Source organism: Macrobrachium nipponense, chromosome 13, assembly GCF_015104395.2.
Source record: "Macrobrachium nipponense isolate FS-2020 chromosome 13, ASM1510439v2, whole genome shotgun sequence".
In the NCBI taxonomy this organism is placed as follows: domain Eukaryota; kingdom Metazoa; phylum Arthropoda; class Malacostraca; order Decapoda; family Palaemonidae; genus Macrobrachium; species Macrobrachium nipponense.
In genome coordinates, this window is record NC_087206.1 from 82157833 (window position 1) to 82183251 (window position 25419).

At 43.1% G+C, this 25419-nt stretch overlaps 1 protein-coding gene across 2 annotated transcripts in view; it reads right to left on the minus strand.

Annotated features, from left to right (window-relative positions):
* The window catches only part of LOC135225894 (PAX3- and PAX7-binding protein 1-like), a 152922-nt gene that overhangs the window by 53978 nt on the left and 73525 nt on the right, over positions 1-25419 (minus strand). For both annotated transcript variants that reach the window (XM_064265474.1, XM_064265475.1), the window contains exons 4-7: positions 14070-14169; positions 12300-12445; positions 3832-3911; positions 3479-3687 (exon numbers count right to left, since the gene is read on the minus strand). In XM_064265474.1, coding sequence (XP_064121544.1) covers positions 3479-3687; positions 3832-3911; positions 12300-12445; positions 14070-14169 — 535 coding nt within the window. The remainder of the gene's footprint in view (positions 1-3478; positions 3688-3831; positions 3912-12299; positions 12446-14069; positions 14170-25419) is intronic.

Genomic DNA, 25419 nt, shown 5'->3' on the forward strand with positions numbered 1-25419 from the left:
TCACTTGGCCATTGACCAGGCGCTCTTCTGGGTAGTGCCTTTGGTAGTTTTGTCATACCATGTTTAGTCCAGACTTATTAAACTAAGTGTGTAGTCAGGAGTTTGCCATTTTTATTATATGAACTGATCACTGGCCCAGTTTACATGTTACATTTGCCTGGGTAGCAATTCTGGTGGAAAGGTCTTTCTGTTGTACGAAAATTCCAACCATGATACACTGAAGTGGGTAAGCTTGAGACAGAAAATCAAATCTTTGTACCGATAAGAGGTTGTGATTTAAGAAAGCAACTTTGTGATAAGGCCACAAAATATCAAGAAAAATATGAAACAAGTCAAAGTTTCCACCATCCACATAAGAATCTCATGGTGAACAAACTGGCTGTGGGTCACACAAGCACTGAGAAATGCTCCTGTCCTATCCTGCACAGATCTGAATGGAGTGACTGCCAGTAACAATAATGAAATGCAGACAGACACACTGGCCAACAGATTACCTTCCCAATCACAATAAGATCCATTCCAATACTCATTGAGTGGGAGCAACAAAATAGTGATGACCCTCTTCAAAGGTTACTGCCCCAAGCTAACTGCTACTACAGATGCTAGGATTTGAAGCAAGTTAGGTTGTAGCACAGATGGAATGTATAACAATAATGAGTGGTTTACTTCAATATATAAATAAGTTCTGAATACAATGGTGGAAACACTAAAGCTGTTTGAAAGTAGTATATACAAAATTCATCAAACTGCTATGAAATATTTCTTCCAAGAGAAGTTATTGCTAATAACAAACAGCAGTTATTCAAATCAACAGGTGTATTTGCAAAGGCCAACACAGAGGGAACTAATGACTTAAAGCTGGTGAAGAAATAATGTAAACAATCACGGAAAGTGGAAGAATTACGAACATAAAACCAGAATAAATATTGAAATCCATACAGAAATCTTGATGTAACAAGAAAACCTGACACACACACACAATGATATACTATCACAAATACCACTAGAGGCACAGCTCACACTGACAAATGACCAAGAAAGGGTACTTCTCCCTTTTGCTTGTCCAGGGAGCTGCTGACTGCAAGATTAGGCACTTGTAAACTGATGGAGTTGGGTTGAAAAGTGATTACTGTATTGACATCATCTGATGTTTTTCATTGAGTATATAGTACACTGAGAAAAGTAAACCAGTAAAAAAAATACTGCTGAAAACTGACAGGAGTCCTTGTACTTCATGTAGCAAGGATAATTGATCATTCACAAAAATTTTTTAATCTGTTATCAAGCCAAAAGTCCACAGCTACTAGCATTCATAATGAATTTTTTATACTGCTTCGTTTTCTTATGTATAAAACATAACTCATTGGAGTTGGAATATAAAACTTAGGCCAAAAGCCCAGCTCTGAGACCTATAAGATCATTCAGTGCTGAAAGGAAAACTGAGAATATAGGAGGTTTTACAGTTGCACTATGAAACAACTATTAGGAGAGGGCGGAAAGATGGAAGAGTGGAGGACTCGGGTACAATTAAAAGAATGGAAAGGGTTGCAGCAAGGAGCCTTCAGTAATTCCTACAGTGCAATGACGGCACTAACCCCCTATAGGATGTATATAACTCGTGTAAAAGGTTCAATTACTTTCACAAATAGCTCTGCTCTTGCTCCATTACTTCTTCCCCCTTCCTACCCTTGTCTTCTTTCTTTCACATACATTTTTTTTTCTCCCTACTGCACGCACCTACACTGATAAGGCCTCATAAACAAAGAATGGATCAATGAAATGCCTGAAAAGCAGAACAACTGACTAATACTAAATAAATGAGAAAGATTTTTTTGCTGCTAATTACTAATTGCAATAATAGTTCAACCCCTACATTGAATTTACTCAGTTGTCTGTTTTGACTAAACCAACCTGACATGTTTAGTCAAAACAGAGAACATGCATTATTAAACAAAAGTACTAAAGCCAGACAAAATGTTTTCCAGTAGATGACTCACAGAAGAAAATCCTATCTACAAAGTTTAAGTTATATGGTGTTCCTACGTTCGGTAATCCATAACCTTCCCAATCTAGAAGTGGCTCTATCACCCTTGCATGTCAATTCTTCATAACTGGTTTCTTTACCTTACATACAACTGCCAAACAAAACTCAACTCCTTGAAACTTGTTACATAATTAGATATTATTGCTTCAAAGCTCAGCTTCTGTCTTAAAACTGTTACCTACACAAAACATGTGGTCACTCTCCAAGAAGTCAGATATCTAAGGAAAAGCTCCTATAAAAAGTACCAAATGGCATCCATTCTACATCACCCACTACAAAGACCTGTGGTAGCCGCATACTTCTGTAACTAATCTGCATACAGGCTACCAGCCACCCACCTGAACTACAATTCTGAATAGTTATTTGCTTCACAATTTTGCCACATTCTAAAAATTGAAGAGATTCATGATACAAAGTTATCAATTAGAGTTAATGAAAAAAAATGCATGTCATATTTCTACTGTGTTTAACTTTAAATGAACTAATTGCATCATAATTTAGCTATTTAGAATGAGGGAAATTTTCCCGCATACACTTCAATACTATAATTTCTCTTCTCATCAGTAATGATAATTTCTGCTCAATTTCAGTAGTTACTACCTAACCACTTCTACATCGACTATTTTCATACACAGTTCAGTACGGGACTTACCTGCGCTAAAAAATACTTTGCATTATTTAACAAATGCATACACCAAACCCTTATTGTATGGTACCTCTTACTTATGTTATTGAAACATTATTATATCTAAAAGGTCACGCAATATCACATTTGTTCCACCTCTCTGGCAACTAACTAGAAGCTTTCTCACATTCAACGTACTTATTTCTCAAGTTGTAATTTCAAAACATTTCCACATTTCACAATATTTGCTATAAAGAATGGAAGAGTATTCTACAATATGAGTGTTAAATGACTGTCCAGTATTTCATGACTAGTGTTAAACTTGTGTGCACACATGGATACAGTGCCACTGGCCTCTTTATATACTTACACAAACCTAAATAATGGAAAACAATACACTTAGGTAGGAAAAGCACCATTCTGTGTTAAGAGTCAAAGTCAGATTCCATGCAATAGTTCCAGAAAATAAAAAAATAAAAAGGGGGAAGGGAATACTAATTACCAAAAAAAATAAAAAAGGGGGGAAGGAATAATTACTTAAGAGTGCACTCTTGAGCATAAAACACACCCAAATAGTAAGTAAATATTATCTGGTAATATAGTACAAATAAATTATGAACCCTTTCATAAATAACAGAGGGCTGAAGTGTAATATTAAAATGTTATGAGATGCAAAATTAGGCCACAAAAGGACTCATAAAAGAATCCCATTTAAGTAGAGGAGCCAATCACTCCTGCTGTGGCTCAGCCTCCCTATAAGGCCGCTGTGCCCATTACAGCTGTGGGCTGATGACTTGGGTGGTGGCTACCTGTCTTGGAGGCGTTTGATGATGCCCTCTGCCTGGTAGTTGGCAGGGCGAGGTAGAGACGCTGCAGAGGAAGGAATCAAAGACTCTGTGGCCCACAATCTCTGATCTTGTCCACTCATTAACGCAGCAGTCTCAGTTGATGTACTACTGTACTGAAGGCTGATTGTATCGCAAACTTCTTGGCTTATCTCACCATCAACACCAGTTGCCTGAAGAAAAATTAGTCATCAGTTAGTTACTTATATTACAAATGCTTATCTAAGTGACAGCGACAACAAATTAAAAATTATTTCACACACTTGTATACAAGCTATTTTTCATGGCAAAAACCTTGTAATATGTTGACAACATACCTTTGCATTAGCACCAGCTTTCTGCAGTTGCTGTTTCTCCCATTCACGCTCATGGTCACTATCCTCACTTCCATCACCAGCTGGAAGTAGACTCAAGTCAATAAAAGTATTCATTTGATCATCATAACAAAAAACAATAAAAAAAAAAAATTGAAAAAACTTGTACATCCAACTCCCATTTAAATTATAGAGAACTAGAAGCCCCAATCACAGGGAGTATTTTAACAAGATCATGACCCCCTGTGACTAAAAATACACCATTAGGGATATACACTTAGATTTTTATCTTTAAAAAATTTTTCAACACCTTCTCACCGATTCACTTCTTGACTCCTGGAGCTAGCCAAAAGGATTTGTTTTAGTTTGAGGTAAATATTGTGGCAAAACAAACTTAAAATAAAGAAAGCTACTCCACTTGGCAGAAAGAAGACAACACAGAGCCCTTAGTACTGCTTACAGAGTGCCATGCAAGGTTCACAGTTGGCAATATACCCCCTGCATGAACTTTGATAGAACTAACACTAAAAGACAATATGTAAGTACTCATACATTTCTGTATATGCAGCTATTACTGTATTTTATAAAGTTTGTATGGTGCTTTTATGTTGCATGGAACCAGTGGTTATTCAGTAATGGGACCAACGGCTTTATGTGACTTCCGAACCACAACGAGAGTGAACTTCTACCACCAGAAATACACATCTCTCACTCCTCAATGGAATGGCCGAGAATCGAACCCGCGACCACCAAGGTGGGACGCTAACACCATACCAACCACGCCACGGAGGCGCTGTATTTTATAAAGTATGGAGTACTACACTGTCCTGTAAAAGTGCAAATTCAATGATAAGCTATCTGTACACTTCTCTCTCTATCTTACTCTACCCTTTACATCCAGGAAATTACTTAGCCAATCAGCACAGAGCATTCAACCACACACACAATGAGCCCACTGAGGGAATTCAACTGATCTACAGCACAACAGCATAGCTGATACTACAGTGATCATCCTGTGGAGTTCAATCTAGAAAAAGTGCAAGACCTCTGTGAATCAATCCATCATAAATTGTTGAAAACTTTCAATATGCAAATGAGTTGCTTAATGTCATCGTTCATATAACATGGGAGTTAGCAAAAGTTACCGTAATCGCATAAGTCAAAAGTTCTACTCTTTTACTGTCATCATTATACTGCACTACAGTTTAATAAGACTACCAAGTTAAAATTATACTCTTAATACTGCCTTATTGGAGGATTTATTTTTAAATCAAAAGTGAAATACCAAAGAAAGTTTATGTTTAGAAGGTGGAGAGCTAGGGACCAAAGGGATGGGTGAAGTGTAAAGGCAGAAAGCATGCTACAAAAGATCTTTAATATTATCTCGTGTCGCTTGCAAGGCACAATTAAATGATTCTAAAGGTTTAAGGCAGCAGTCCCTCCACCCACAGGTGCCAAGACTCCTGCCTTTAATATTTCATGTTTCCTTTGCTGAGAATTTTTTTTAGCTTTACCTTCCTCAAATATGATAATGTTATGATACAATAAAGTTTGTTCATACTTACCTGGCAGATATATATATAGCTGTATTCTCCGAAGTTCGACAGTATTTCAAAACTTACGACACACGCCAGATGGTTAGTACCCATTCCCGCCGCTGGGAGGCAGGTATCAGGAACCATTCCCATTTTCTATTCAGATTTTCTATTACCACTGTCTCCTGAGGGGAGGCGGGTGGGCACTTTGATTATATAAGGTAAGTATGAACAAACTTTATTGTATCATAACAATATCATTTTGTTCATGAAGCTTACCTGTCAGATATATATATATAGCTGAATCCCACCTTTGGAGGTAGGGAGAGACAGAATAGGATTTTAGGAAACATATACATGCAGATGATTGACATCTTGGTTCCATACCTGTTAGCATAGCTGACTTCGTGATTACTGTCACCCAAGTCGGCTTTTGCTTTACTAGAGTATAGCTGGTGAGTTCTAGATGATCTGTCAACGGGAGCGTGACCACAATGTGACTAGACCATATTGACCATCCTATGAGGGCTAAGAAGTAAAATATATATCACCACCTGACCAACCTAGCCAAAGTTAAGGATGTTTAACTAAAGCTAAGAATTGAGAAGTCCGCCACTGGCGGCCAACCCAACAACTATAATTAACAGCTCTTTCTAACCATTTTCTACAGGATAGGATGAGTGGTACTTCTTGCCCCCAAGATTGTGTCAGCGGACACGTATGGCCCTAGCGAACAGCAGATCTCATATGTCGTCTTCACATCTCGCAGGTAGTGTGAAGCGAACACAGAGTTGCTTCGCTAAAATGCGGCACTCAGGATGTTACTGAGTGCCATGCTCCTTTGAAATGCCTCCGAGGCCGCACCCTCACCTCGTGAGCATTCAGTTTAAAAGATTTCAAATCCTTGTCCAAACATGACGAATGAGCCGCTTTGTAAGAGCTCTTTAAAAAGAACGCCAGGGCATTCTTTGACATGGGCAAGTCTGGTCTTTTTACGGAACACCGCAGATTGTCCAAAGGACCTCGACTTCCTTTAGTTTTATCTAGATAAAACTTGAGAGCCCTGACAGGGCACAGGACTCTCTCTGGCTCTTGCCCAATAATTTGTGCCATCCCCTTGATATCCAAGTTTCTGGGCCAAGGGTTAGATGGGTTTTCATTCTTAGACAAGAACAAAGGGCTTAGAGAACACACCGCATTATGTCTCTAAAGCCAATATGTCTGCTGATGGCTTAAACCTCACTAACCCTCTTTGCCGTAGCTAGAGCGGTTAGAAAGATTAGCCTTTCTGGTCACGTGCTTCAAGTTTGCAGAAAGGAGAGGTTCAAAAGGCTTCGACATCAGGAACTTCCAGACTAAGTCTAAGTTCCATGTTGGAAGCTTCGATTTAGACAGTTTCGAGATTTCAAAAGACCTCAAAGATCGTGAAGGGCTTTGTTCGACAGATCCAAACCTCTGAGTCCAAAGACCGTCGACAACATACTTCTGTATCCTCTAATAGTTGAGACTGCCAGCTTATCCACATTCCTCAGACGGAAAGGGAAGACGGCAATCTAATTCACAGAGGTCGAGGTGGAGGAACAGCCATTCTTCCTGCACCATCTCCAGAAAACAGCCCACTCCGCTTGGTACACTGCAAGAAAGGAAGCTCTTCTAGCCTTGGCAATTGTACATGCCACTGATTTGAAAAGCCTCCCGCTCTGGTAAACTTCTCGATAGTCTGAACGCAGTCAGACTCAGAGCGGAGAGGTTTTGTAGTACCTCTCGAAGTGGGGCTGTAAGAGAAGATCGACTCTCTCGGGAAGGGTCCTTGGAAAGTGCGCTAGGAAGGACACGACCTCTGTGAACCAGTCGCTTGACGGACAACATGGGGCGATCAGCATCATCCTCGCTCCCTCTGACGCTGCAAATTATCTTATTACTTACTCCTAAGAGTTTGAATAGGGGAAAAGAAACTAAACATCCATCCCCGTCCAAACCCATAGGATGGCGTCTATTGTTACCGCTCGGATCGTGAAAAAAGGGGAGCAGTCTAGAGGAAGCCTCTTCGTCTTCAACATTGCAAAGAGATCTATCAAAGGACACCCCTAAAGTCTCCACAACTCTCGACGTACTTCTACATACTTCTAAGTGAAGAGTCCACTCGGACGTCAGTAGTTGCTACCGTCGATCGAGAAGATCCGCACGGACGTTCTGCAATCCTGTAACGAACCTCTTGAGGATCGTTACGTTCCGTGTCTGTTCTCACCCCAGGCTCTCTCTTGTTAACTCGAACAGGGACCGAGAGAGTGTTTCTCGATACTTCTTGCGATATGCGAGAGCTGTGGAATTGTCAGAGTTGATCTGGACCACTCGGTCAACAACTCATTCTTAGAAGAACTGGAGAGCCAACCTCATTGCTTCCAATTCTTTGAGATTATGTGCCAGGACATCTGTTTCCCTCTCCAGATGCCTGGCACCTTCTCGCTATCACCTTAGGTGATCGTTGACTGACTGAGAAATGTTCAGAATCACTTCCATATCTTCGATGTTTTTTCAGTTTTCCGGTAGGAAAAACTGGAGATGTCTGAATTACAGTCTCTTCAGGGAAACAAACTTCTCCAGCGAGGAAATGGTCCCCAGCAGACTCATCCATTCCCTCACCGAGCCTGTTTCCTTCCCCAATAAGGCTGCGCTTTGCCTAAGCAGGTGTGCATTATCATCATAGCGCTATGCCACGGTAGACTCATACAGAATTCTGTTACAGTGCAGTAAACAGAACCGAAAAGTCTAAGAGATCTCTGTTGAAAAATTTCGCAAAGCGAAGGCGATGTTCATTCATGCATGCGAGAATTCCCTTCAACCCGAGGCAAAAGTCCATGATTGTAGGGCAGAGATACAGTTAGTCAGTCAATCCCGCAGGAGAGAGACGTAACTGACCGCGCATGGCAGACAACCAGCTGGAACTGAGCTGGCTCTACAGCAGTGTTGCCACTGGATCCGCATATGCATTCCGTCTGGATAAAAACAAAAATATATTTGTTTAGCCTTGATAACTATGTGGAAATGTTTTCCGTTCCAGACAGTAGGACGGAAATCGGAAAATGAAATGATGGTGCTCGTACCATGGATTTATTTTTCCGTCACAACCTCAAGAATTCCACATTTTGGCAACGCTGCTCTACAGTGACAGCAGTCTACTTTCGCCGTCTCGCACTATTCTGCCTGAGTTGCCAGCTATTCCATTCTACGAAGGGCTATGTTTGATACCATCATCGAGCAGAAAGAAACTCTTAAGCAGGTACATTTAGGCGAAACAGATTTCGCTAAATACAGAAGCTGAGCTGGTGTTGTCGTAACAATACCTAAAATAACTAAAAAGGGAAACTGGAAACTCCTGGAGGGTTGCCGGGAGTACCGATTAAATGTAATTAGAATAAAAGTCCTCTCGGTCGCCATCCGTAGGGGTAACTACGGTATGCGTATATAACTTGAACCATACAATCGCTTAATAGCAATATGTAGAATACGTAGAGTATTTTGGCCACTTGGACAGCTATCTCCCTACTACATTCTTTCTTCGACGAGAGAGAGAGGGAATGGAGATCTTAGCCAAGAGAACGAATTAGTATTAGCCGCAGGAGAGCCTCAAGTGAGAACCGAGAACCGAAGAGGACAACTCAATCTTCTAAGTTATTGGACAGAAGGCTTCATGGACACAGTCTACAAGTCTTTTTCCCCGACGAGCCTCAGCGAGGTAGTAACCAATGAAAGAGAGTTCTTCTGAATCTTGTCAATGAGAGCTTATCCGATTACGCGATCGAATGTTATTGGGATCTTTGTCAATGAGAACTAACCCATTTACGTGACAAAGAGTTTAATATTTTGTCAATGGGGGCTTACCCACTTACCTGACAAAACGTTTAGTATCTTGTCAATGGGGGGAACCCACAGATATGACAAAAGGTAATCTAAGAATTTTGAGCATATAGTCTTCCCGATTCCCGTAGAAATCGAGGAAGGGGCAGGATTCCTGCTCAGAGACTGGGCTTATGGCAGGTAGGACCCGAAGGTTCCCCTTAGGCAGCGCCTTCCTGAGCGCAGAAGAGGCGTTTTATGACACCGAAATCTGCGTCAATTTACTAGTCTCCTTCTAGATGCCATATCATCAGAACCAACCTGACCTCGAAAAGGGGGTCTCCTACTTGAAGTAGGGTTCAAGACGAAAGTCGGGAATGCTTAATAGCAAACTCCGAAGCTTTGCGAAGTTCCGGTAAAGGAACGTCCTGCGGAGCGTTCTGAAGAGTGTCCGATAAAGGAGCGTCTTGAGGAGCGTCCTGAAGAGCGTCCATGTCAGCGTCCTGACGAGCTTCCACAAAAGCGTCCAGAAAAGCATCATGCTGAGCGTCCTGACGAGCAGCTCGTGACGAAGCCGCTTGCAAAGCATCCAGCTTAGCAGCTTGAGAAGAGTCCAGCTTAGCTACCGAACTAGCGTCATGCTTGGCAGCCGACGGAGCGTCCCTCAGGGATGAGCGAGGGGCGTCTTGGCGAGCTGCTTGACTATGCAAAGCAGCTTGCCGGGTGTCAAGCTTAGCAGCTTGAACAACATCCTGCTTCGCAGCAGAGAGAACGTCACGTACCGTATACGGAGCGCCACGAGGAGAGATGGGGGGAGCGTCTTGGGGAGCAGGAAAACAATCCTTGCTACGAGAGTAACGACGTTCCTTCCTCTCGACAGAGCGTCGAGCGTCTCGAAAGGCGTCCTAGCGAGGGGCTTGCCGAGCGTCTTGATGCATAGAACGCCGAGCGTCCTGAAAGACGTCCTCGCGAGGGTATTACCGAGCGTCTTGCCTTGAAGAGGAGACTGCCTGATTTCTTAACAGACAGCCTCGAATCCTTCCTGCGGCGACGCAGTACTGCCTCTCTCTTGGTGAAAAACGAGGCCAACTGTTGCTGATCCTGTGAGAAGTGAGGGGCGAGGGGACGCCTTCTTCCTTCTCACAGTAACAAGGTTAGGGTGTCTGGTGCTCAAAAGCGTCCTGCTCCGATGACGTCCTGTTTCTCTTCTGCGGTGGAAAGTCGTAAGAAAGTTCAGGCGACGTTTGCAACGCATGACGAGAGAGAGGACGTGAAGCGTCCTCTTCTATAAAGCTTCTCTTTAGAGGGCGCGAGTCCTTCCGAAAGTTCCAACCCCCGTGCGGGGAGGACGCTTCGGAGGACGAGAAGCAATCCTTCAGGATTTGTGCACGTGCACGATCTTTGGCAGCCTGGGAAGCGTCTTCAGGTCCTGCCGAAGGGACGCCAGATCGGTGGGGAATCCCCGTAACCCTCCTTCGGCTTTCGACTTGCCCACTCCCTGTGTCCTGGGAGTCCGACAGAGGTCCAGGCCTAGAGGCATTATAGGGCCGATCTGACGCCCTCTCCACAACACTAGGGGCACTACACTTCAAAACACTGACTGGAGAGCGAGCACTTTAGATTCCAAGATAAGGATGGAATCCACAATAACAGAAAGGGCATTACCTCTCGCAGACATAACCTCATAGCCCGTAGGCCATACTACAGGGTTAGGCAAAACAAAGTCTACAGGAAGGTTAGCAGGTTCACTACCCTGACTTCTGTTTACTGATGCAGTCTTTGAGGAAGACCGCCTGATTCAATCACACTCTAATTTGCGTACATACGAATCATACGTTTTCCCTTCGGAATCAGTCAAACTCTCACACTCCTTACATCGATCTTTCAATAAAGAAACATGCCCTGTACACATCGTGCATACCAAGTGAGGATCTATTGAAGCTTGCGGTAGCCTCACCTTACTCTTGCAGACAACAGTCAGAAACTAGCCGAATTAGATTCAGACATCTTATGCAAAGGTCAATCAAAACCAAATTCAAATCAATCTATGATAGCGTATGCCTAGCCACAAATCCAAGTCAATATACCAAAAGACAATTAGGATACTTAAGCGGCAATGAAGTTTACAAAATCCTAAGACAGAGGTACTGAAAACAGGTGTTGACAGTACCGGCGACAGAGAAAATCTGAATAGAAAATGGGAATGGTTCCTGATACCCGCCTCCCAGCAGCAGGAATGGGTACTAACCACCTGGCCTCCCACTGCGTGTGTCGTAAGTTTTGAAATTCTGTCGGACTTCGGAGAATACAGCTATATATATATCTGACAGGTAAGCTTCATGAACAAAATACCAAATTAAATAAGACTTTTATTTTCCCTTACATAAAACCTACACTTTCATACATATAATATTTCCTGCACTTCACAAAGTTCAGCTGTTTCTAGACATTTCTTATTTCAGAATAAATCCCTTGTAAGGAATGTGACTCTCGTCTCACTGAACCAAATTTTAACAATACCAACCATCTGCAGTGTGCCACACAATGCACATTATAAACAGTACCCCTCGATGGATGCTAAACAATAAGAGACAAGTCCGAGGAATTATATAATATTTTCCTTATGCTTGAAGTTGTGACAGTAAAAAGAACATGAAAAGAAAGTAAAATCTACGACCAAACATGACCCTAATAAAGATGGCTAAAAAAAAAAAAGTATTTACACTTTATAAGCAGCACCCCTCTACAGATACTTATCGATGGGAGACTAGTAATGTATGAAGAATTATATAATATTTTTCCTTATGCTTTTAGTTGTGAAGTAAAAGAGAACAAGAAGTGAAAGTAATATCTATGACCAAACATAATCCTAATAAAAATTACTAAAACGTCTTTAAACACCATCCATATCGTGTATACAGTAAACATCCCAGATTCGGGGGCTTGCGATTCACAGACGTGTGTGTGTGTGTGTGTGTGTGTTAAATGGCTTTTAATTGAGAGAGAGAGAGAGAGAGAGAGAGAGAGAGAGAGAGAGAGAGAGAGAGAGAGAGAGAGAGAGAGAGAGAGAGAGAGAGAGAGAGAGAGAGAGAGACCTACCTTGTGCTGCATCAAAGGCCTCTCTTCTCTGCTCTCGATCTCTTGCTTGGTGATTCATAGAGAAGTCCATTCGAGATGTTCCCTCTTCATCATCACTACGATCATTGTCATCCTCCCGCACCAAGCGCCCTTTTGATTCTTCAAACCTGAGGGTAAATCCCATCACTGTTAGTCCTCCATTAATAATACAAATGAAATTAAAAAGTTCTCTCTAGTTTTCATTAGTATTTTCATCTGTCAATAATACCATTAAGCTTAAAACAGAACTCGCATATGGCTGACTCATACAATTAAATATATCAAAAATACTATTAAGTGAAAACAAAAAGGCAAAGAGTGTTTCATGGTATGGTTTGTACTACTGCATTATCTACACTGTGTATTAACAGCATACTACAAAAATGTGCCAATACAAACCCCAGAGCTAGTGTAGCTTGTTCACAGATCATTCAAAATAACTTTTGAGAAGCAATTTTCTTGTGAATACAGTGGCGGGTAAAGAACATTCACGTTTAATCATCCAGTTGAACATAGGAATACTGAGAACAGCAATAAACTTCTAAGATAGGAATACTGAGAACAGCAATAAACTGCTAAGAATAAAAACTAGATCAATTTACTTTATAAAAGTTTGTTTGCAATGGAAAATGAAAAAAATAAATGCATTAATACATTTTCATATAACATATAGGTAAATGTCTACTGCATGGGAGAAATCATTCCTCTGCTTAGGTGAAGAGTTGTTCATAATGATAGGTAAATTTTTCTGGTAGTACTGGTTTTTGTTAAGGTACTGGCTGTACTTCAGTCTTGAGTAGCCTCAACTAGCATTTGCAATATTTGGGGATTCACGAGTAGGGCAGGGAACCTATATTGTGCAAATAATCGGAGCCAATTGTAAATGACCCTTCCTGGACGGGTGAATACTATATCGATATGCAGCTCCTCAGGCTGGGTAAACTTTGAGGTTGGCCAATTTATGAAAAAACATATCAGGGGAGAGAGGAAGTTATGCAAATGCACATGGTGAAAGGAGAAAATTCTACAAAAATTTTCCCTTCCTTCCACGAGATGTTGAAAATAGCTATTTACGACCCCTTGTGGAGCCACTTTTACAAGACAACCACAAATTTTACCAACTTGTATGTTTTTAACAATAAATTATTTTATTTTATTTTGTAAAATTATAATTACAGCTCACACAATATCAAAACAGATAAGAAATAAAATCAGTAACAAATTCTAAGCATATTTGTTGAAAAATATTTACATACATTTACCGAGAAGGAAGGTTCAGTATTTTTTTATTTTTATGTTTTTCTAATATTTCTTTGCAAAATTACATTTACAACCGACATACTATCACAAAAGACAAGAACAGCAACCTCTTGGTATATTTATGAGCCAATTTACAAAGACGTCATACATTCCCCCTTGTGTTTTTGGCCAGTGTAAAAGTTGCCATTAGTGAATTTATGGGCTGTAGAAGTATTAGCACCTCTTTCCCGCCCGATTCTTTCCAAATCGATGGCCCTTGACATTGTTTATCTACAGGGTCAATCCGTCCACCATCCCAAACCTGTTATTACTACTCCTGAGGAGCAATCTGTCCATTAAGGGTTGAAATCAACTTCAAATAAGGGAAAATGCCTTAAAAAGATAATGAGCTATTAAGGCCATCTAAATAAAAAGTATTAATAAAATATAAAAAAAATCATAAACTACTCAAATTAGTAAAAGATAATTAACTTCATCATATAAAGAACTAACCTTATGGTATCTTCCAAAGGAATATTATCACCTCTTTCTCTGGCTTGCTGTCTTTGTTTCCTGATGGCATGAATCATATTTGCATCTGGGATTTGACCACCTGTAAAAAATTGCACTCTGAAAACACTGGTGGGTCCTATTTCACTAGAAACCAACTGGGCAGAAACTTATATCTAAACAACAATGAGGTTAGTAGTGATGTGCTTGGTGTAGAGTCCTAGCTTGCCGAACTGACAATAAGAAATGGTAAATTGAAAGAAATTCTTCTCATTCATATATACATTTTAAGCATCAATTAATGCAACAAAAGCATACTGCAATGATTAAATGGACTTATGATTTTAAAATTTAGGCTTTAAAACTGGTACAAAACTGCTTTCAAAGGATACTAATTACTACCAATTAATGACTAGTAAAGCATGGTTTCAATTTTAAAGGAAACCAAGACAAAACTATCTCACTATACCTTTACCTGAAACATTAGTATTTACATCTATCATGATGACTGAAATACGCTAACATTCTCAGTGTCAATGACATTATTTTTTTCCTTAAAAGTGTCTTGGAAATTTACCATGTGTCCAAAGAGGTCAAAGGTTACAGTTTTCATCAGTGCATCCCAACCCTCAAAAAAGATCATATTTATTAGAAAGTAACCAGAATTCCTCTATATGACCTTGAAATAGTATATAAACAAGTCTCATAAAAATACGAAAAATATAGTCATAAAGATTCCTTCCCGTAGCAGCAGATTACAGTGTGAGTTAATGGATGACTACTGTAGTTACTTGAATACTGTATTGCCAGTATTTTTACTTTTCTCAAACATCCATGACTTCAGGGAACATTATTACCTGAAAATGACAATTTGTCCAAAATTGCATTTTTCCTAACTATACAAACCTGAGGTCCTTTTACAATAGGAAGGTTACTAGCGGCAGCTGTATAGGTCGTAAGCTTTCGAACAAGGGGTTCGGTAGTTAACTGCTTGTCCGACAGGCGCGCACGCGCGACTGGGAGGTAAACAATCACTTTTGCTTTTGGCCCAAGCAAAAACTGCAGAGTGAGGGGTGGCATGAGGTGGGACTATGTGTAAAAGGACCTCAGGTTTGTATAGTTAGGAAAAATGATATTGTTATGATACAATAAAGTTTCATACATACTTACCTGGCAGATATATACATAGCTAAGACTCCGTCGTCCCCGACAGAAATTCAAATTTCGCGCCACTCGCTACAGGTAGGTCAGGTGATCTACCGGCCTGCCCTGGGCGGCAGGACTAGGAACCATCCCCGTTTTCTATCATATTTTCTCTCTTCCACCTGTCTCCTGCGGGGAGGCTGGGTGGGCCTTTAATTGTATATATCTGCCAGGTAAGTATGTATGAAACTTTATTGTATCATAACAATATCATTTTCATACAATCAACTTACCTGTCAGATATATACATAGCTGATTGGCACCCTTCGGTGGAGGGTAAGAGACAGCTACTATATGGAATAGACAGGTAAACAACATATGTTGTAGGTATAAATAAAACCTTGGTTCCTACCTGATAGGTGGTAGACTTCGTGGGTGTTTGCCCAGTAGTCTGCATCACCTCAAGAAACTTTAGCGAGATATATGATCTATGGCCAAGAGTTCTTGTGGGTCTGCCGATGGGGTCTTATCCGCTTACTCGGCAGAGCCTAAAAGGACTTTGTCAATGGGTGCTGATCCACTTATATGACAATACACCTTATGAAGGAGCACACAACCAATCCCGACCACCTGATCCTAACCATATGTTAGAACTAAGGATTGTTCCGAGTTATCCCCGAACTCGTCACAACAACCGTAACTCAAAACCACTACGCACACATACATAATTTCAAAAAAAAATTATACTCATCTAATTAGATATGACAAGATTCTCTTACTGAACAACATAGACGGCCGCCCGTGCTAAACCAAGTCCTCCATTGTTCGAAGAGACTCCAGACCATATCTAAAAAGAAGAAAAGTATATACATTTAAGGATTGGTGTCGGCTCCCGTACCCAGAATCGTATCCGCCGATACGAAAGGACCTAGAGAAAAACACTTCTCATATGTCACACGAACGTCTTTCAAGTAATGAGATGCAATACTGAGTTGCATCTCCAAAATGTCGTATCTATGATGTTTTTAAGCGACATATTCTTATGAAACGAGAGAGACGTCGCTACAGCTCTCACTTCATGAGCTTTAACTCTCAACAGTTGTAACTGTTCGTCAGGACAGACCTTATGAGCGTCTGTAATGACGTTTCTCACAAAGAATGCCAGCGCATTCTTGGACATCAGTCTTGTGGGGTCTTTGACCGCGCACCAAAGACCTTGTCTAGAGCCTCCCATCTGATGTTTTCTCTGAAGGTAGAACTTCAGAGCTCTTACAGGGCATAGAGACCTCTCTGCTTCTCTGCCTACGAGACTCGATATGCCTTTGACTTCGAATGACTTAGGCCAGGGATTCGTGGGATTCTCGTTTTTAGCTAAAAACAGGGTCTTAAACGAGCAAATAGCTGAGTCTCCCTTGAATCCCACTTTATCCTGCAGAGCATGTAATTCACTAATTCTCTTTGCCGTAGCTAAAGATAATAGGAATAGGCATTTTCTGGTGATGTCTCTAAACGATGCCAGATGAGGAGGTTCGAATCTTTCAGATGAAAGAAACTTGAGGACTACGTCTAGGTTCCAGTTCGGAGGTACCGGTTCCTTCGACTTTGAAGTCTCAAATGACCTTATGAGATCGTGGAGATCTTTATTTATCTGCCAGATCTAATCCTCTATTCCTGAAGACAGCAGAGAGCATACTTCTGTATCCCTTTATTGTGGATACAGCTAGATGAGATTTTCTCTCAGGAATAGCAGGAAATCAGCAATTTCCGCTATAGAGGTAGTGGAGGAGGACAACTTCTTGGATCTACACCACCTTCTAAAAACCTCCCACTTCGATTGATTGGTATACTTTCGTAGTGGAGGTTCTGCGTGCTCTCGCGATCGCGCTTGCCACTTCGCGAGAAAAGCCTCTCGCTCTGACAAGTCTTTCGATAGTCGAAAGGCAGTCAGAGCGAGAGCGGGGAGGTTTTTTGATGGTACCTCGTTGAAGTGTGGTTGTCTGAGAAGGTCCGTCCCTTCTTGGTAGGGATCTCGGAAAGTCTACGATCCACTCTACCACCTCCGTGAACCAATCTTGGGCCGGCCAAAAGGGGGCTATTAACGTCATCCTCGTCTCCTTTGACGCCACAAACTTTTTCATTACTAATCCCAGGATTTTGAATGGGGGAAAAGCATATACGTCTACTCGAGACCAATTTAGCAGGAAGGCGTCTACCATAAGTGCTCTTGGATCTTCCACGACCGAGCAAAAGACTGGCAGCCTTTTGGAAATGAATGTGGCGAAGAGATCCACATGAGGTGTCCCCCACAGCGACCAGAGATCTAGACACACTTCCTCGTGTAGGGTCCACTCTGTATGAAGGACCTGGTTCCTCCTGCTGAGTCTGTCCGCCCTCACATTCTTTACTCCCTGTACGAACCTTGTCAGAAGGGAGATGTTCCTGTGAGACGTCCAAAGCAATAGGTCTCTCGTCAGTTCGTAAAGGAACGAGGAGTGAGTCCCTCCCTGTTTCCGAATGTAGGCAAGTGCGGTGGTGTTGTCCACGTTTACTTGCACTACTTTGTTTGACACCAGAGGTTCTAGACTCTTCAAAGCCAGATGCACAGCGAAGAGCTCTTTGCAGTTTATGTGCCAAGTCCCCTGTGCTGGTTCCCAGGTGCCTGACACCTCTACTGAGCCTAATGTCGCTCCCCAACCTTTCTCCGACGCGTCGGAGTACAACACTAGGTCTGGGTTCTGTGTTTTTAGAGAGATCCCTTTGTTCTCTTCCAGAGGGGGCAACCACCATTCCAGGTGCGATCTTATCTCCACTGGAATGGGAAATACGTCCGAAAGCTGTCCGGTTTTCCAGCTCCAAGACTTCTTGAGGAAGAATTGAAGCGGACGTAAATGCAGTCTTCCTAGTGGGAAGAACTGTTCGAGCGAGGAAAGGGTCCCTAGAAGGCTCAACCATTCCCTCGCCGACGTATGTTCCTTCCCTAAGAAGAGAGAGACTATCCGCAAAACCTTTTGTGATTCTCTCTTGCGAGGAAATACTCGAAAACCCCGAGAATCCATCCGAATCCCAGATAGACTAGGTCCTGTCTGGGGGTCAGCTGAGACTTCTCGAGGTTCACGAGCAATCCCAACGCTTTGATCAAATCTAGAGTTAACTTTAGGTCCTCCAAGCACTGTCTCTCTGATCTGGCCCTGATGAGCCAGTCGTCCAGATACAGAGAGATATTTACTCCTTTGAGGTGAAGAAACTCGCCACATTCTTCATCAGGCTTGTGAAGACCTGAGGAGCTGTGGACAGGCCGAAACACAAGGCTCTGAACTGAAAGATCCTTCCCCCCGTCATGAAACGGAGGTACTTCTTCGATGAAGGGTGGATCGGGACGTGAAAGTAGGCGTCCTGGAGATCTAGAGACACCATCCAATCTCCTTGTCGTAATGACGCTAGGACTGAAGCAGAAGTCTCCATGGAGAACTTCTCCTTCTGAACAAATTTGTTCAGAGAGCTGACGTCCAGTACTGGTCTCCAGCCTCCCGAGGCTTTCGCAACCAGAAAAAGGCGATTGTAAAACCCGGGGAGTTTTGATCCAGTACTAGTTCTATCGCTCTCTTGTCCCACATTTGTTCCACCATCGATCGAAGAGTATCCCTCAGCACAGGATCCTTGTACTTGGCTGATAGTTCCCTTGGTATTGACGTTAGGGAGGAGTGTTCAGGAAAGGGATACGATATCCCTTCCTTATGATTGCCAATGAAGACGCGTCTGCGTTTATCAGTGTCCAGGCCTCCACAAATCCCAGGAGCCTGGCACCTACTGGTGCTTGGAGGAGAGAAGCTTCATTTTCCCTTTTTAAAGGGACGAAAGGCAGACCTACCTCTCTTCTCCGGAGCCTTCCTTCTTGCGGGAGGTCTGGAGGTCGGACCACCTCGAAAGGGCTGAACTGATGTACTAGGTCCTTTCTTGTCAGATGCAGAAACAGGTTTCTTCTTCCTTGCTGACTGCGTCAGAAGATCCTGAGTCGCCTTCTCAGTTAAAGAATGAGCAATGTCCTTCACTAACTGAGAAGGGAACAAAAAGTCAGATAGAGGCGAATACAGAAGAGCTGCCCTCTGAGCGTGTGAGACTGCCTTGGTTAAGAAGGCCCCATATACAGTCCTCTTCTTTAGAAGACCTGCTCCAAATAATGAGGAGATTTCAAAAGAGCCATCCTGTACCGCTTTGTCTATACAAGACAATATGCATAACAGGGCTTCAGGTTCGATTCCTTCCGAATCATGGGCTTTCTTGGACATCACCCCAAGGGACCAATCTAAGAAGTTGAAAACTTCCAATACATGAAAGAGTCCCTTGAGGAGATGGTCCAGTTCAGAAATTCCCCACGTAATTCGTGCCGAATTGAGACCTTGTCGACGTGAAGCGTCAACTAAGGTCGAAAAATCTGCTTCCGACGTAGAAGGGAGAGCAATACCCATATTCTCTCCCGTCTGATACCAAATGCCTCTTTTACCAGCTAATCTTGCTGGAGGCATGCAGAAGACTGTTCTCACTAAGTCTTTCTTAGACTTCATCCATGAGTCTAAGGATTGTAAGGCCCTCTTCATCGAAATGGTGGGCTTCATTTTGAGAAAAGACGAAGGCTTCTTCGTCTTAGCACTCGAAAAGAGAGAGCGCGGAGAAGGAGGAGCGGCAGGAGTCAACTCGTCTCCATACTCCTCAAGAAGCAAGGCAGTCAAAAATGATATTGTTAAGATACAATAAAGTTTGTTCATACTTACCTGGCAGATATATATATAGCTGTATTTCTCCGAAGTCCGACAGAATTTCAAAACTCCCGGCTCACGCAGTGGTCGGCCATGTGGTTAGTACCCATTCCCACCGCTGGGAGGCGGGTGTCAGGAACCATTCCCATTTTCTATTCAGATTTTTTCTATTCCCACGTCTCCTGCGGGGAGGTGGGTGGGTACTTTGATTATATATATCTGCCAGGTAAGTATGAACAAACTTTATTGTATCTTAACAATATCATTTTGTTTCATGAAACTTACCCAGCAGATATATTATATAGCTGAATCACACCTTTGGAGGTAGGGAGAGACAGAAAAGGATTTTGGAAACATATTACATGCAGATGAATAACATCTTGGTTCCTTACCTGTTAGCATAGCTGACTTCGTGATTACTGTCACCCAAGTCTGCTACTGCTTTACTAGAGTCTCCAGCAAGGTAGTGACCTATATAGCTGGTGAGTTCTAGATGATCTGTCAACGGGAGCGTGACCACAATGTGACTAGACCATTTTGACCATACTATGAGGGCAACGAAGTAAAAATTCACCACCTGACCAGCCTAACAATTTTCATTCCCACATCACTTAGGCTAAAGGAAAGGAAGTCCGGCTCAGGCGGACGACCTTACAACCATAAAACAATCCATAAAAAACTCACCTACCCATTTCCTACAGGTAGGATGAGTGCTACTTCCAGCCCCCAACAAAGTGTCTGCTGCGACGTATGGTCCAAGCGCATAGCAGTTCTCGTATGTCGTCTTCACATCCCGCAGGTAGTGTGAAGCGAACACCGAGTTGCTGCGCCAAAAGGTGGCACTCAGAATGTCATTGAGTGCCATGTTCTTTTGGAAAGCTACCGAGGTAGATATAGCTCTCACTTCATGGCATTCACTTTCAACAGCTTAACATCACTGTCTTCGCAAGATGAATGCGCCTGTCTAATGGTGTCTCTCAAGAAGAATGCCAGAGCATTCTTCGACATCGGCAAATCTGGTCTTCTGACCGAACACCATAAATTGCTAGAAGGACCTCGACATTCCTTCGTTCTTTGTAAATAAATCTTGAGAGCCCTGACAGGGCACAGGACTCTCTCTGGTTCGTTTCCAATGATTTCCGCCATACCCTTAATCGCAAAACTTTTGGGCCAAGGGTTAGACGGATTTTCATTTTCGCTAGAAACGTAGGACTTAATGAGCAAACAGCATTATGTCCCCTAAACCAATATGCTTGCTAAAGGCTTGAATTTCACTAACTCTCTTCGCCGTCGCCAGAGTCGTTAGGAAAATAGTTTTCTTAGTAAGATCCCTTAAAGAGGCGTTCTGAAGGGGTTCAAACCGATTTGACATTAGGAATTTAAGTACTACATCCAAATCCATGATGGTAACTTAGGTTGAGGAATCTTTATAGTCTCGAAAGACCTTAAAAGATCGTGGATATCCTTATTATTTGCCAAATCAATTCCTCTATGTCTAAAAACTACAGATAACATACTTCTGTAGCCTTTGATTGTTGAGACTGCAAGCTTTAGGTCGTTTCTCAAGTAGAGCAAAAAGTCCGCTATTTGGCTCACAGAGGTCGTGGTAGAGGAAATGCGTGTTCTTCTGCACCAGCTCTAAAACGAAGCCCACTTCGATTGATAGACTCCAAGCGTGGAAGCTCTTCTCGCATTGGCGATTGCTTTTGCAACCGGTCTAGAAAAACCCTCGCTCTGACCAACTTTTTGATAGTCTGAATGCAGTCAGACTCAGAGCGGGGAGGTTTCCGTGGTATCTCTCGAAGTGGGGCTGTTTGAGTAGATCTGTCCTCATGGGCAATGTCCTCGGGAAGTCCACTACATAGGTCATGACCTCTGTGAACCACTCCTTTGCTGGCCAGTAAGGAGCGATTAACGTCAATCTTGTCCCTTCTGACATTGCAAACTTTTTCATCACTTCTCCCAGAATCTTGAACGGGGGAAATGCGTAAAGATCCATCCCTGTCCAGTCCCAAAGAAGTGCATCTATTGCTACTGCTCCCGGGTCGAGCACGGGGGAGCAATACAACGGAAGCCTCTTTGTTCTCGCTGTCGCAAAGACGTCCACTAGAGGACGTCCCCATAACTTCCACAGCTCTCGACACACATGCTGATGCAGAGTCCACTCGGTCGGCAGCAGTTGACCCTGCCGACTGAGGAGATCTGCAGGACGTTCTCCACGCCTGCAACGAACCTCGTTAGAATCGTTACTTTCTGAGTTCTTGCCCATAACAAGATCTCTCTTGCTAGGTTGAACAATGATCGCGAGTGAGTCCCTCCTTGCTTTTTTATGTATGACAGAGCTGTGGTATTGTCTGAATTTATCTGCACTATCTTGTTTGAGACTTTTTCTTTGAAAAACTGAAGTGCAAGTATATGGCCGCCAGTTCTTTGAGATTTATGTGCCAGAACACCTGTTCTCCTCTCCAGGTGCCTGACACTTCCTCCCTCCCTAGTGTAGCTCCCCACCCGGTGGTGGACGCGTCGGAGAACAACACTAGGTCGGGGCTCTGAAGTTTGAGGGAAGTTCCTTCCGAAAGCTTCACAGGATCGAGCCACCACTTTAGGTGATCCTTTACCTCCTTTGGGATCCTCAAAATTGTCTCCAAATTTTCTTTGTCCTTCCAATTCTCCTTCAGGAAAAACTGGAGAGGTCTGAGATGTAGTCTCCCCAAGGAAACAAACTTCTCCAGCGAGGAAATGGTGCCCAGCAGACTCATCCATTCCCTCACCGAGCATGATTCTTTCCTTAAGAAGACTGATATTTTTCTAATCCCTGCTGTTGCCGTCCCTGGGACGGAAAAGCTCGAAAAGCCACTGAATCCATCTGAATCCCCAGATACACGATGGACTGTGTGGGGATCAGCTGCGACTTTTCGAAATTCACTAGAAGTCCCAGGGACTTTGCTAGAGTTAAGGTTGATTGAAGGTCCTTCAGACACCTTTCTTTCGACGATGCTCGAATTAGCCAGTCGTCTAGATATAGAGAGATCCTTATGTTTGCAAGATGAAGCCACCTCGCCACATTCTTCATTAGAATTGTGAAAATCATTGGTGCCGTACTCAGACCGAAGCAAAGAGCTCTGAATTGGAAAACTCTTCCCTTCATGACAAAACGCAGATATTTCTTCGATCGGGGATGTATCGGGACGTGGAAATATGCGTCTTGCAGGTCCAGTGATACATCCAGTCGTTTTGTCTTAAGGCCGCAAGCACTGACTGAGGTGTCCTCCATCTTGAACATCTGTCTCTCTATAAAAAGGTTTAGACTGCTCACATCTAAAACTGGCCGCCAGCCTCCCGACTGTTTCGGCACCAGGAATAACCTGTTGTAGAAACCAGGGGACTGAATGTCCTCGACTTGTTCTATTGCTTTCTTCTCGAGCATTTGTTCTATCAGATCGTACAAGATCTGTTGTTTTTCTCCATGGTACGAGGGTGATAGATCTATAGGTGTTGTGCACAATGGAGGAGGCTTCAGGAAAGGTATTTTGTATCCTCGCTCGATGACGTTGAGCGACCAGCTGTCTGCCTCTATCTTCTTCCAAGCTTCTGCAAATAATGAAGCCTGGCACCTACTGGCGACTGAAGGACTTCCTCCTCATTTTTTACCTCTGGACTTAGACTGAGCTCTGCCTCTAGAGAGTCCTCTTCCTCTAGGAGAAGGTCTAGAGGATGCTCCACCTCGAAAGGGCTTTATTTTCTTAGAAAACTGGGTTCGTGTTGAAGTCGAAGGAACCGCAGGACGTCTAGAAGATTGTGCTAATAGATCCTGAGTAGCTTTTTCCTGTAGACTTCCAGCTACATCTTTAATCATAGCCTGGGGGAAGAGATGGTCAGAAAGAGGGGCGAAAAGCAATTCTGCCTTCTGTGTTGGAGACACTGCTTTGGTAGTAAATTTACAGTAGATAGCTCTCTTTTTCAGGAGCCCTGCACAAAAATGTGAAGCCAATTCCTCTGAACCATCTCTGACGGCCTTATCCATACAAGCGAGAACACTGGATAGCTCCCCCAAGCTAATTGAGTCTTGACTACGAGACTTAGTGTCAAGCAGCCCCAAACACCAGTCTAAGAAATTAAATACTTCAATTGTCCGAAAAAGACCTTTCAGATGGTGGTCTATCTCCGCCGGTGTCCATGTTATTTTAGCTGACGAAAGAAGAGACCTTCTTGGTGCGTCAACCAGACTGGAAAAGTCACTTGAGCCGATGCGGGAGCTCTTAACCAGACATCCTCACCTGTATCATACCAGATCCCAGCCTTGCCGCAAAGTCTTGAAGGAGGCTGGGCAAAGGAAAACTTTCCTTGAGCTTTTCTAGACTCCATCCAATCTTGCACCTTCTTAAAAGCTCTCTTAGTTGAAAGAGACTTTGTCATTTTAACAAATCCAGGAGTCTTATTTGTTTTTGACAACGAAAACTGAGAAGGAGGCGACCGAGGTGCTGCGGGTTGAAACTCTTCTCCAAATGAATCCCGAAGCAATCGAACCAAAACTTGATAATCGGATGAATCTGACACAGCAGGTTGATCCTCTTCCGTTTCCTCTGAAATATTACTTAATCCTTCCTCATCTATAGGAGTGACCAAGGGGACTCCCGAAGCTGGTGGTACAAGTCCTTTCACTCCGAGCTTTAATGAAGATCGTTGTTTAGACGTGCATGGAGCATTCTGATATTAATATCTAAAGATTCAGATAAAGCGTACCAATTTCTTGCTCATTCTCTCGATGGGAGTCCCTTCGAAAAGCCGATTGCAGTTGAGGTTCCATACTAATACCTTGCTGTGATACCTGATGGATATGAAACAAAGCGTTTGTTTGAACGTCTCGCTTGGCCTCCGTCCGAGCGTCAAGCTTGGCGTCCAGACCGAGCGGTCAGCCGGCGTCAGTTAGCCGAGCGTCACGCTTGGCGTCCAGCCGAGCGCCACATTTGGCGTCCAGGTGAGCGTCACTCTCGACGCTCAGCCGAGCGTCCCGCTTGGCTGTTCGTCCAGGTGAGCGTCACGCTCGGCGTCCCTCCGAGCGCCACGCCTGGCGTCCAGGTGAGCGTCACGCTCGACGTCTGTCCGAGCGTACCGCTTGTCTAAACAGGCATCCCTGTGAACACTCCGCTCCTTCCAAGCCGAACTAGGAGCGTCGAGTTTCTCAGAGTGGTATACGGCCTCGTTTCGTAATCAATCATGGATCGTTACCGTTTCTCTTGTATAAAGCGAGCCTCGAGAGTCTGGGCGAATCCTCGTAGGAAGTTTTTCATGCCCTTTCTCCAACTGCAGGTGAGACGTACGAAATCTAGAATGAGTACTCACAGGCGAAAGAGACGATCGGTCCACCCGTGCGGGAGACCTCTTAGATCTTTTAATCGGTAATCTATCATCTTTTCTTCTCGGACGATTTTCTGATTCTCTCTCAGCTAGCAACG